Source organism: Erithacus rubecula (assembly GCF_903797595.1).
Source record: "Erithacus rubecula genome assembly, chromosome: 5".
Taxonomy (NCBI): Eukaryota; Metazoa; Chordata; class Aves; order Passeriformes; family Muscicapidae; genus Erithacus; species Erithacus rubecula.
The window spans coordinates 38,655,157-38,668,398 of NC_136687.1; the positions used below are offsets into that span (position 1 = coordinate 38,655,157).

General features: G+C 36.0%; 1 protein-coding gene across 8 annotated transcripts in view; it reads right to left on the reverse strand.

The window, feature by feature from the left end:
* RAPGEF2 (Rap guanine nucleotide exchange factor 2) overlaps positions 1-13,242 on the reverse strand; it is a 182,211-nt gene that overhangs the window by 45,044 nt on the left and 123,925 nt on the right. For 7 of the 8 annotated variants that reach the window (XM_079307521.1, XM_079307524.1, XM_079307520.1 and 4 more), the window contains one exon: positions 1,572-1,703. The exons of the other annotated variant lie outside the window; for it this stretch is intronic. In XM_079307521.1, coding sequence (XP_079163647.1) covers positions 1,572-1,703 — 132 coding nt within the window. The remainder of the gene's footprint in view (positions 1-1,571; positions 1,704-13,242) is intronic. 8 annotated transcript variants of the gene reach the window in all.

The following is a 13,242-nucleotide window of genomic DNA, read 5'->3' on the forward strand; positions in this document are numbered from 1 at the left end:
CAATTACACAATTCTTGATACATCTGTGCCAAGTCACCTTTAAATGTGGTATTAACTGCAGATTAATTGAAGAAGCTAGATAATATTTTTAAGAATGGATTATGCATCATGTTTGTAAATTCAGTTTAAAAGAATACTTAAGAAGTAAATTTTCTCTGTATAAATACTTCAGTAAACCATTAACTCTCTCCAAACAACCACCATTATGTTGATTCCAACAGTGCAAATGAAACTAGTAGGAGTCAGGTTGGCAACTACATAGAGTATTTTTCTGAGGTTTCTTTAGTTTTTTATGTTGTTTGGTTGGGTTTTTTTCTTAAATTGCATAGAAATTATCTTTTTTACAGTTATTAATGTTTTGCTGAAAGTCTTTGCAAAAAAATTTACTTCCAACTTATCTCAAGAATAACTATATGACTGTAACTGCATGCCACCTATAACTGTGTCTATAGAGGTACATGTTATTTTTCTGCTAGAGTGGAAATCTTTATAATGAAAGAAATTAAAATCTATAGAAGACTAGAAGAATAAAACTGATTTCACATCTTCTTCACTCTCTGTACTATAAATGCTACAAACCTAAATCCTGTCTCAAAGTAATGCTGTCTTCAGGAGAAATTCTGACAAACTCACTTGACTGACATATGCTATGTGTGAAGTGTTCAGCTAATTTGATAGTTTTGCAGAAATAAACCTTTGCATTATTGTAATTACTGTTTAAATTGAAGTGTGACCTTTTTATAGCCTATCTTCTTTCACAAAAAGAAGCCTATAAGCTTATTCACCTGAAAGAGACAACTTCTACAACTGTGACCACGCTGAACTTTTATGTATTCATAGATATGCTTTTCCCGTTGTTTAAATGACTACATTTGTAATTTCAGAAGCATCTCAAAAAATATTATTCCTCTTCTAGTTAACAGTACTTCATGCTGAAGTGGTCTCACTATTTTATGATTATTTTGATAGAAATATATTTAAATTGGATTTGATTCCTTTCTCTCAGAGTAAAAAATTGGTACACTTCCCTATCAGCACAGATCTTCCACCGACATAGCAAGAACCATAAACATCAAGTGAAAAATGCATAATTCCTCATTTTATTTAACTTTGGACTTTTTTTCCACTTATATATAAACTCTGGATCAGTTTCAGAGTCTCTCTAAACTCAAGCTGTTCCAAATGACTAGCACAGAGCTTTACAAGAAGAAGCCACCTCAGAAGCATAACTTTAAAAAGCATCACCATTTCAACCTCCCACCTTTCTGAGGATAGTCAGGACTATCCTGCTAAAGGGCTGGCATCAGATTTTCACAGGGTGGGGAAATAGAAATATGCCCCTCAAGCAGGCTGCTCACTCCGTATTTCTTTCCATTGAATAGGTTCTACATTATGAACCCACCACACCTAAAGCCTGAAATCAATACAATTCAAACAAAAAGTGTTTTTTTGAAGTCTGTTGACTACTTCTTCAGATAAAAACTGACAAGAGGCAATAGCAAGGGCATTCAGCTGTTAAGTGCAAAACTGCTGGCAACTGTACCTCCCATCAGCATCCCTTCCAGTCTTACCTGGTAGATATCAGAAAGGCTGCTGCTTCCTGAATCACTAGTGATGCTACATCCTGAGTGACTAGATGAAACGTGAGTCACCTGTGGGTGGAGACTGTCAGTAAGGTGCAGCTTTGTGAAATCTGCAGGAAGCTATAGGTGGAGCAGAAAAAGCATCATTACAATTTGAGGGAGATACACAGCAAAATTAATTCAAATCATATATGTACACTTTACTCTCTTCTAGTACCAATTATTTAAGAAAACCACTTGGGCTTGAGAATGCAGCATAAAAATTTTGAATTATGCAGCTTTTTCAACTCATGCAGAGCCAGCAAAATACCACCAAATTGTTGCAAATACGAGATATTTAAGAAAAACATGTATCTGATGACAGACATTAGTGAAGTAATATGCCAAAACTCTTCAATAGCTTGCTATGGGGTTTGGATAGAATTAAAACACATATAAATATTGTGCTACTTTCAAAATCAATGGTTTCCTGCAGGATGGGAATTAACAAGGGAGTAAAGTCACATACTTCTTTAAAAAAATCAACAAGCACTGCTCTGGATTTGGTAAACTCTTGTTTCTCAAGTTGACAAAGTACATTAGAGACAAGGAAAATCCAAGTCACTGAGCTATCCATTATACTTTGAGCCAAATAATAAGACAGCAAATAGGAAATGTGGGAAGACTGATACAATTACAAAGAGCTATAATCCTGAAATTAGTTTGCTCACATGCAGTGCTGAAGAATGAACTGAGACAGTGTATTTGATCATTTAACAATCATTCACCAAGATTTGTGATGGATATTTCCACTATTGCTTTATGCCCACAGCTCCCATGAAAATCTTTAAGAACTCTAAACATTTCCAGACTGCAGAAAGCGTATTTTGACAAAGAAAAATATTTGCTGGCTGAAGATATATTTAAATGCTATTTCAGGGGCAAATTACTCTTTTCCCCAAGAAGCCTGCATCCCACAGCTAATTAATCAAAGTATATTAATATATAAATTTTTGTGTGCAATAAATTCTTCAATAATTAAAACCAAAAATCTTTGTTCATTAATTTTGTTTCAATTCAAACAAGGCAGATACTCTCATCTCTAAGGAGTTGTGTCTGTATGAAAAATGTCACATGCAATGTGTCTATCCATGTCAATTATGAATGCTACCTTGGCACTGGTTCTTCCTGGATGGAAATGGAAATAAGTCCTTATCCAACATTGAGAGAATAGGCCGATCAGTATAAAAGGTTAGAGAAAAAAGTCAACTCCAAGTCACAAGAGAGCGTGCTTGAAAAAATTATTAGCTCTATACAGCCAAAGACAGTGAATGATTTTACTGCTGTTTGCCTTGTTTACTTCTGTTTATAGAACATGCCCAGAAAGAACCTTGGCTTTAGGATGTGCAGTGAAATTACAGACAACTGCAAACCTTAGTCTTATTTTGACTGACTGGCATTTCCTATTCTAATACATCTGAAACTGATTTCTTCATTATCACAGAACGACTGCATCAGTCATAGGAAAAATGGCTACATTTAAAATAATTCTTTCCTAATATTTTACCAGAAAGAGGGGCTAAAACCAGCAACTATATACTAATAATCCTAAAAAGCTACAATAAGCCCAGAGCTAGATTTGATCTTCATCAACAGAGAAAAGGCAATTAAGAAAAGCAATACTCTAATACACACAGCCATGAGTGCTGCCTCCAGATCTACTGTTAATGAAGTATCAGGAGAAAATACAGCATTAGGGAGTGCATTATAGTACTTGATGTCTTTTCTACTTTACTTTTCAATCTGTAAGTTTGAATTATCATATAACGGAAACATATATACTGATAGTCAGGCCACTATAAGGGGTTTTTTGATAATTTTTGAGCCATTCTGCAAATAAGTACATATTCCAGAAGTAGAAAGCAAGGGAAATGAACTGCCACAGCTTTTGCAATGTGTTGCTGACTATTTCTCAAAATACAGTCTCTCATAATGAAGCAGTCCATGTTAATTTCAAAGTAGAAATCCTACATATTATTTTAAGATACAATCACAAATCATCTGAGATTCACACATTTAATGATAACTTACACAGATATATTTTGAGAGTTTCACCTATTATAAAGCACTAACTATTGCAATCCCAAATAAATATTAACTCCATAGGGAACTGTATATGAACACAGTGTGGCACCCAGCCAAACATTCAATTTTATAGTGCCCTGCAAATATCTCCATGCCATTAACAATAGCATTTATTTTTTATCAATGTATTAAAAATTTTAAAGAACCTTTAATCTAAGCAACTCCAGTTAGTATGTTAAAAAGTGAAATCAAGCCACTCAGTGTTTTAAATGAATACCAAGGATTTATGTTTTGCTAATGCACAGGCAAAAGAAGAGGCAGGGGATCTCACAAGAACTGATGGAATACCCTGCAAATAAAAGTAAGCTTTCTGAATCTTTTTGGCTGTAGACAATCAGCTGAATGTTTGGTGATTACTGGTTTCAGAGTAACTCCTCAAGTCAAAGCCATGCTGCACGAGCTGGACTTGCCAAGTGGTGACAGAAGAACAGAGGAAGGCATTTTTCTTTAGGCAACCTAACTAGTCACTTTGATCCTAATCAAATAGGACTATTTACAAGCAGAAAGCACATGTTCACATCCTTGCAGAACACTACATCTCTGTGCTACATGCCCGAAAGCAGCATCCACTTCAACTGCCCTACCCCCCAAAGTTTAGGTGAGAGACTGCATGAAGAAAAATAAATAAAACACAAAAATTAAATAAGCTGAAACACTTAAACTGTAAACTGGATACAAAATGTATGTAAGAAATACATGCATTTCTATTTTAGTTGCTAACAGCTGTTTAAAATACTTAATATTTGCATTGTACACAATGGAGAAAAAAGTAAAGTACTGATGATCATGAATACCCACATCTGCTTAAGTCTTTTATGAAAGTGTGGTGGGCTTGACACCAGATGCCCACAAAAGCCACTCTATCACTTTCTTCAGATGGACAAGGGAGAACAAATAAAATGAAAGGCTCATGGGTAAGGACTGAGATCACTCACCAGTTACTGTCATGGGCAAAACAGACCCAGTTTGGGGACAAATTAATTGATTTTATTATCAATAGGGTATAAAATCTTCCTTCCACCCTTCCCTTCTTCCTAGGTTCAACTTCACTGACAACCTCTCCACCTCCTCCTTTGCAGTGGTGTGGAGGGGCAGGCTGTGGTCAGCTCATCTCAGACTGTTTCTACTACTCCTCCCTCCTTGGGTGGAGGACTCTCACACTCTTCTCATTCCAAAGGAGGCAGTTCTCCATCATTATCTCCAAAGTGAGCCCTTCCCATGGGCTGCAGCTCTTCACAAATGGCGTTGCTGTGCTCACAAGTCCTGCCAGCAAACCTGTTCCAGTGTGAGCTCCTCTCTCAACAGGGTCACAAATCCCACCAGGAGCCTTCTCCACTGCGAGCTTTCCACAAGCATCCATCCACCTGCTTCTGCTGGGGCTGTCCTCCAAAGGCTGCAGGGGGATCTCTGCCTCCCTGTGGATCAACACAGGTTGCAAGGCACAACTGTCTCACCATGACCTGCAGCACAGGCTGGGTAAATCTCTGCTGGGGTACCCAGAGCACCTCCTGCCCCTCTTTCTGCTCTGACCTTGGTGTCTGCAGGGCTGTTCCTGTCCCATTCTCACTCCTCTCTTGTGTGGCTGCAATTGCACAGTTTTTGTTCCCCTCCCACCCGCACAGTTTGTTAACTGTGTTATCCCAGAGGTGCCACCATCCATCACTGATGAGTTCAGCCCTGCCCAGTGGCAGGTCTGTCTGGTGTTGGTTCCACCAGATATGGAGGGAGCTTCTGGCAGCTTCTCACAGAAGCCAACCCTGTGGCCCCACACTACCAAAAAAAATCCTGCCACACAAACCCAATACCAGTCAAACCTTTTACTCCTGGAGCACATCTGGCAAATGTTTTTCAGTTAAGCAGAACAAGGACAAAATGCAACATTCAGCAACCAGCAAAAAGTTGACTACCCCAAACCAGAATATTTACATCCAATTTCTTACTTGCAGTGGAACATGATTAGAGAATAACATAATGAAATCATACTAATATAACTCAGGGAAAAAAATTGCTAGGAACCATCTTCGGGTAGTTAACTTCATGACAATAAGTATGTTTGTCCTGTGCATCACTTTATTATTAAATTATTAAGCAACTATTTTACATAGTAAACACCACACTTAAGTACAGCTTTGCTGAAGCCAACACGTACAATATTTCTTAACTTCATTACTGAACACTTCTAGTCACACCATCAGAAGGAATTGGCACACAGAGTAAAAATATAGCAGGGTCATTTAGAAAAATTAATGCATGATTTGTTCTTAGGTAAATATAGTTTCAAAATAGAGTATATGTACACTAGTTTAAATAATTGCTAGGCATTAAAAGGGTCAGAAACTGTCCTGATAACCTAATCACAAGTATAATCTTTGTGACAAACATGTAACAGGGACAAAACTTTCTAGTAGAAAACGTGGCCTCATAAAATAAGCCCTAATCTTAATTTGACAGAGGTGAAAACAGTATTTTTTTATAATGTAGTTCTTAATATGCAAGTATATCTGTAATACGTGCACACATTTATACAGATTGCACATGTGGACGGAAACCAGAGGTAAAACAACTAGTGAACTTCTAATTTTTACCTCTTGAAAACCCTAAGCCAAAAGAAAATTTAAACAATTATGTGAAACTATCTTAAGGGCAAAGATATATAATCAATTTAGAACTGTACAACACTGTACATTCTATCTTCCCATCTTAAAAGCATCATTTTATTACTTCCACCCCCCATGTGAGTCACCATGTCATGCATGCAAAACTAACAACTACTTTGTTCTGAATATTCTTCCTATTTTAAGAACATAATTATTTTCTCCTACCCTACAGCGTGCCTTTCATTATAACAAAAGGCATCTTCTACCCAAGGAAACACTGGACTTAGCTACAAATACAGTATTTTTAAAAAATACTAAATAAATTTTGAGAATGTTCACTGGACAAGAAATTAAAATCCTTAGATACAGCATAAAAATGAAGGAGAAGAGAAAAAAAAAATTAAATTACACCAAAACATTTTCATTCTTTACATAGTATTCCAAGGGGGTTTTTTTGTTGGTTGTTTGTTTTTTGTTGCTGCTGTTGTTGTTTGTTGGGGTTTTGGTTTTGGTTTTTGTTTTGGTTTTTTTTGTTTGTTTTTTTTTATTTAGAGAGTTTCATTTTTTAAAAATGCAGTTATATGTGAAGAAAAGTATAAATGCAAAACGTGAAAGAAAAACACAAGAATGCCATTTTAAATCAATTCTGGCTGGAAATCTTCAACATACAACTCATTTTAAGGAAAACATATCAGCAAGCCTTTTATAAACAAGGTCTTCTACCGAAGGCTGCTCAGCACTTTATGAAAGATTTATAAAGCCTGCAAAGTGACTGAAGTACATCTGCAAAAAAGATGAATTAAAGAGAGCAAAGGTGTAACATTCTGTTACGCAATTCCCAATGAATGATTTTATATGTAATTAAAATATCCACTGAGATAGACAAAGCAAGCAGACATAAAACAACACAAACTATCACCTTTATAGCCTCTAGTTCCACTTTCTGAAATTAAAGAAACACAAGTAAGAACTAATCCTTCAACCTCCAAACACATGGATCTGAGGACTTATTTTGTAGCAGCTCTTTACAAATAAAACAATAAAAGCTACTATACAATAAAAGCGACCATAATAAATTATTTTTAAAAGTTTTCTATTCCTTTTATAGATGACATTCTTAGTCCCACAAATATAAGTAAAATACAACAAACTTATCTTGGGATTCTGGGGATTTTTTCATGTAGAGAGAACAACAGCAGGCAAATAAAAGCAATAGCATGCCTTAGTCTTTGTCATTTTTTCCCCCACCCAAATCAGCAATCCTAAAATTTTTATTGCACTACAGAAGTGTAGGTCACAAAGGCAGTATTCTTCAGTATCCTATAAAAATTTTAACGCTTAATTTCAATATTTTATAGAATTATTTTTTTACATTAAATGTTTGTACATCTGTTGTATTTTATATTTCAAAGGTATGCCCACATTTATGGTATTTAATAAGATAAGGAAGAAATACTTATAATAATACTAGGCATTCATCAACATGCTATTTCAACATAATTCTTTCACTAACCAAGAGAGACATCAAGGAAAACATTTTTATGGTTGAGTGATTTTAAACACAGCAGTCCGTGTAAGTAATTACAGAATAATAAAGTAATTTCTATTGATTCTGTCTACAGACCTGATGCAGGCTGACATGTCCACGCAGAGTTAAATTTAAACTAAAAGTGTAAACTAGATACAAGTAAAATTAGGATACAATTCCCAGGGAAACAGGATTTCCTTGCATCTAGGTGGAAAAGACTGAGAAGCTTCTATATATTTTCTAAAAACGTCTGCAAGACTTAAATAAAAACCACCTTTTTGACTTGAATTATGTCTTCTGCATGATCATTCACTTTTTACGACAATACCTCAAGTATTTTCAATTTCCAAAGTTTTCTCAAACAGACATCCTTCTGTCAAACTGTGAAAGTTCATAGAGACCTACTCTTAAGAATGTTCTCCTTCTTGAATCCAGCACAGGACACAATCTGTCTTCTGAAAACTTTGCATGTAGATACTATTGCTGTTTAGCAGTTGTTTCTATACAAAGCCTACAGCAGAACACCTCTAACAAAAAAAACAAACCAAACACAAAATGACAAAAAGAAAAATACTATAAGGACCTTTCATGGCAAGCTTTCCTCCACTGATATTTTGCTACAGCTAGCCTCCCAAAAAAACTATTCAGAGGTTCAAGCTAATGCAATGTGAGCTGCTGGTCTCAGGGAGAGAGTGAATGCACAGGAACTTCATTTTGCTTCCCTTACAAAGCACACACTGACTGCCACTTACTGCACATCTTACAGCTCTCAGTAGCTAATCCTATGAGCACTTCAGGCATCGAATCCTTTGCTTGAAGCATTGTTGACTTCTGCAGAGAGGCAGGGGTGGTAAAATTTAAATGTGTGTCTGGGGAACGAAGAAAAAACTCTCAGAAGCAACTCTTTTTAAAGGAAAAGTAAGAAATGCATCACTGAAACACATTCCTTCTTATTTAATTTGTCTACCTTCTCTGTTGTATGTTTGAATGTGTTAGCATGTGTTAGTTCTTCCTTTTGGAAGTATTTGAATCAAAGACTCGATGCTGCATTTCACATTCAAGTGTCTTCTTCAGAAAACCTGGCATAAACACTATTTCTTCAGGAAACACAAATGTCAATTTATTGGCAACAGCCCAAATTAAGTGGGAGTAAAAAAAAAGAGAAACTGTTTTATATAAGTGTTTACAGTGCCAGTGAACTCCAAATACAAAAGAAAAATCAGCAGGATGAATTTGAACTGAATCATGCTAAACTAAACTAAATATTGTTACCAATTTTCTGAAGTTTTTTCTTGGATTTCTGAAAAACCAAACTCAAGCATTTATAACATGTTTACAATGAACAGAATAAATATGCAAGATCAAAAATACTTATATTCAGCATTTACTCAGAAACCTGCCTCAGAAAATATCCAGTAAAAGTGGTGCTTCTTCACTGGTTCAACAGTGGAGAATTCAGTACTTTTAAAACATGGACTCTGGCTTTAGAGTTAGAGCAGTTCTGCTGTGGGCATCAAGCTAAAAAGACTGTTCTACATCTGTTCTGACTGTGCATACACATTCAAGTATTGACAACTCTTTGACATCCCTACCCACACGTAGAAACATGGTCTGATCATTTTTGTTCCAAACAGTCGGATGGAAGTTAAACCTTCCAGAAGGCAGTTAGGGAGCTATGCAGGATTTTCAAATTTCAAAATCTCCTTTTTTGTGTGTATGTGCTTGTTTGTTTGGGGTTTTTTTGTTATATGTCTGGTATTTTGTATTATTTTGATTGCTTTTTTTCATACAGTGATCAGATTTAGGCCAAATCCTATTCTCAGTCACTTCTGAACTACTGTGAGTAGCAGAATATCTGTTTCAGTGTATTATGTCTGCATATGTCCCTATATCATAGGAGTCCCTATTCCATAGAGACAAAGTCTATCATGCTTGGTAGCACCCTGCTGTCCTACCAAGCACCTGCATTTAAGAGTGCTGACAGAGCCTGCACACCCCATACCCTCCCACAAATTAAGAGACTCCCAATAACACTGAATAAAACTGGGAAAGAAATTAATCTTGTGGAAATCTACACAATGGAAACAAACGAGTAGGGACAGGCACCCACTGATGACTGCTTTTTAGGTAAAAGGAAAGACTGTTCTGAGGCATTTCAATTGACTTCTGAAATATCAAGGGAGAATAGAAAACTGAGTTAAATCATTGAACTTCTGTAAAGGCTCCCCATTATTTAATAAATGTGGATGAGAAAATAATAAAGCTTGGCTTTGCAGAGATCTCTCTCTTGGGAATAACCGATTTCCATACTAAGAAAATGCATGTTCCAGTTGATGTTCTTCCCACAGTAAGCATTTCTAAATACTTCCTTTTGTGGCTGTTTGGGTGCTTAATATGCTGAGAACTACTGCTGGGTTGGAAACTAAATGGCCCACTTTCAGGTCATTTGGAGGCTTGTAAGGTTAAATTTTGAACTCTTTAGCCTATTACAAGTAACTGTGGGAGAGGAAGGAACAGAGAACTTGGTCACAAACTTTGTTTCCACAGGAAACCAGACAAAAGATTCATGCCTAAGGAAATAAAAGCAAAAAAAGTTCAAGAACCCTTTATGTGGGCACGTATGTTTACAGGAAATGTTCATTCCAACATTTTCAAGGAAGACGTTTTAAATCTTGCAGAATATTTTAAATTACTGATAGAATGCTCATACATATCTCACGTACAGACTCATTTTGGATTACTTGCACAGCAGTCTCACAAGTGGATGTGGAGGATGCTAGAAAGCAATTACACCAGCAGGGGTAAAAATTATGGCACCCGGAACCAGATTTTATTTTCAGCTTTAAAGCATTGCTCAAAATTGAAAACTGCAACAGAAAAGTAAAAGAGTTTAGCCCAGAGGTGAAAGCATATATCCTGGGCACATCTCAAATGGTTAAAGCAAAGACCTATGAAATGCCTGCAGTTCCAAGTGTTGAAGCCTGCCCATCAATAGGCTGTTCTTACAGCACACTATATGTTGGTGGTGGGGTTTGTTATACCTGATCATTGAATACTGCACAATTACAGCATTTTATCCACTCTAACAAAGCTTAATGAAGTTTTTCAACATTCATGAAGCTCAGTTTTGAACCAAAGCCATTCAATCTGAACTACTGCACTCCAATACTGAACTACATCATTGAGCTAACTTACAATAGTAAAAGAAAAGTTTATTGATTCTAGAATAAAGGAAAATAAATTAAGGGCTACTTAGGTAATTGTTATTTTTAAAAGATGAGATATGAAAGATATACAAAATATCTTAGAACTCGCCACTTTCCAAGGAGCAAAAAAAACTGTTAGCACCACTGTGCAGAAAGACACTGTTGACACAGGAGATGAGCAATAGGAAGAGATGTGAAATCAGACAGTTTAAAACAAAAACCTACAATCCAGGAAATTCCCTGTCAGAAATGACTGTGAAAATGCTTCCATGTATCAGCTGATCAGAAGGTGACTGAATTGTTCAGGTGATGCAGCAGAAGGAGAACCCAATATGATCACAGCACGCATCCTCCAGAAATACAGCTCTGGGCTCTTCTCCATGACCCCAGCAGAGACCTTATTTGGAAATGTTGCACACATTCCCAGCTGTGTGTTTTAAATAAAGATGGCTTCAAGCCATACACATACATAATAAAAAAAAAAAAAACCTATCAGGATTATGACAAGAAGAAAAACTAATACTTGACAAAGTGCAGGAAGAACATGGCTTTTTCAGCCCACACCGCAAGAATGATCACTATGCAGAAATAGGAAGCAGAAAAAAGAAGTATTTCCAGTGAAAGGCAATGCAGGTGTAAAGCCTAATGAGCAGGAAGCTGAAAGAAGGCTGCTACCTAATGAACCACAGAGATTCTCCAAACCAGACTCCACAGGAGCTGTGGTAGAGAAGGCTTTCAAACTGAAACAAGGCAAAGTTATTAGTGTGCTGAACAAGCGTGCAATGGCAGTGACCCAGAAAATCCTTTCCAGATCCATGTCACACATCCAAGCAGAAAAATCTGAGTGAGCCTATTTTTTTTTTACATACTTATTGTTCAGGAGCAGGCTAACCAATGGAGGAAGAAAAAAGACAAAACCCAATATGACTAACGTAAAAACATTTTAGATTTTCTTATTGGTACCTTCTCAGTAAACACCTAAGTACTCTGTACACTTCCAAAGAAAAAAATTTTAAAGATATAAATACCTAGGGAGCTCCTGTGCATAGATGCAAAAGCTGAGCCCTGTCTCTATAAACACCACATTAATTGAAAGAAATTTGATGAAAATTTAAAGAGAGACATGACTATTCACAAGCAATTAAACAGAAATTTTGTTTGAAGTCTGACGGCTGCAGCCATGTCAATGCCACCCTTGGAGTTTTAAGCAAAGGATTATCTTTGCTTTAGAGTATCAAGGAATAGTTCAGGAGAAAAGTGGGTGGAAATTTCCACGATTTTCCTTCTCTAATAATGAAAGCTGCACACTCTGCTTCACCTCAAACAAAAAAAAAGAAACACCACAAAGAATTGCAATATTACATATAACACACAAGTGGACATCAAGGCCCTTGCTAAAGCTTGTGTTTTCAAATATTCTGATTGTAGCATTTTTTCATATAGAGTAAAAATGTATATTGCCATAATCACTAGCCTTAGCTTGGTAATTGCACAATATTGAGCATTTTAAAACAATGTTACAAATTTTTTTTTAAAAGTCAGACAACTACAAGGTAATTAATTGATTGAAAATGGGGATGATATAATTTTCAAAGATGAATTTCAAAAGAAAGCTTGCTTAAAAAAATCTTTTAAGTCTGTAGATTATATTCCTGAGACCAATGCAAAGAGTAAAAAGGTTTCATTTTTGCATTACAGATAGAATAGGCAGTCTTCCTATTGTTCTAGCTAATGAAGATATAGTACAGTAACGAGAAAATATTTTTATTAACAAACATTTCCCTTTACACGACAAAAGTTGCAAAATCTTCAAATGTTATGATTTTTCCAACACTATAATATTTAATGCTATACTAACATGACTACTAGTCAAACAGCTTTATTACTTATTTTATGAGTTTTGCAAGTGCAAATGTACTCATGCTATGGCAAAATAACAGCAGTGAGTGCTGCTGCAACACCCCAAGATTTGCTTACTACTTTATTTTACACTTGGCAGTCAAAGAAAATTAATGAAAATATTTTACACTGACACAAGTTTTTAAAACTGTATGTGCTATCATGATTCCTAATACCTCCAAAGTTTCTATTCTGTAACACAGAGCAAGACTCCAACTTCTATGAACTACTACAACCATTTACCACTTTGGGGAAAAGACTTACTAGTGTGTGTTCACTGTGATCATAGGAAGGGGAAAAGTAAA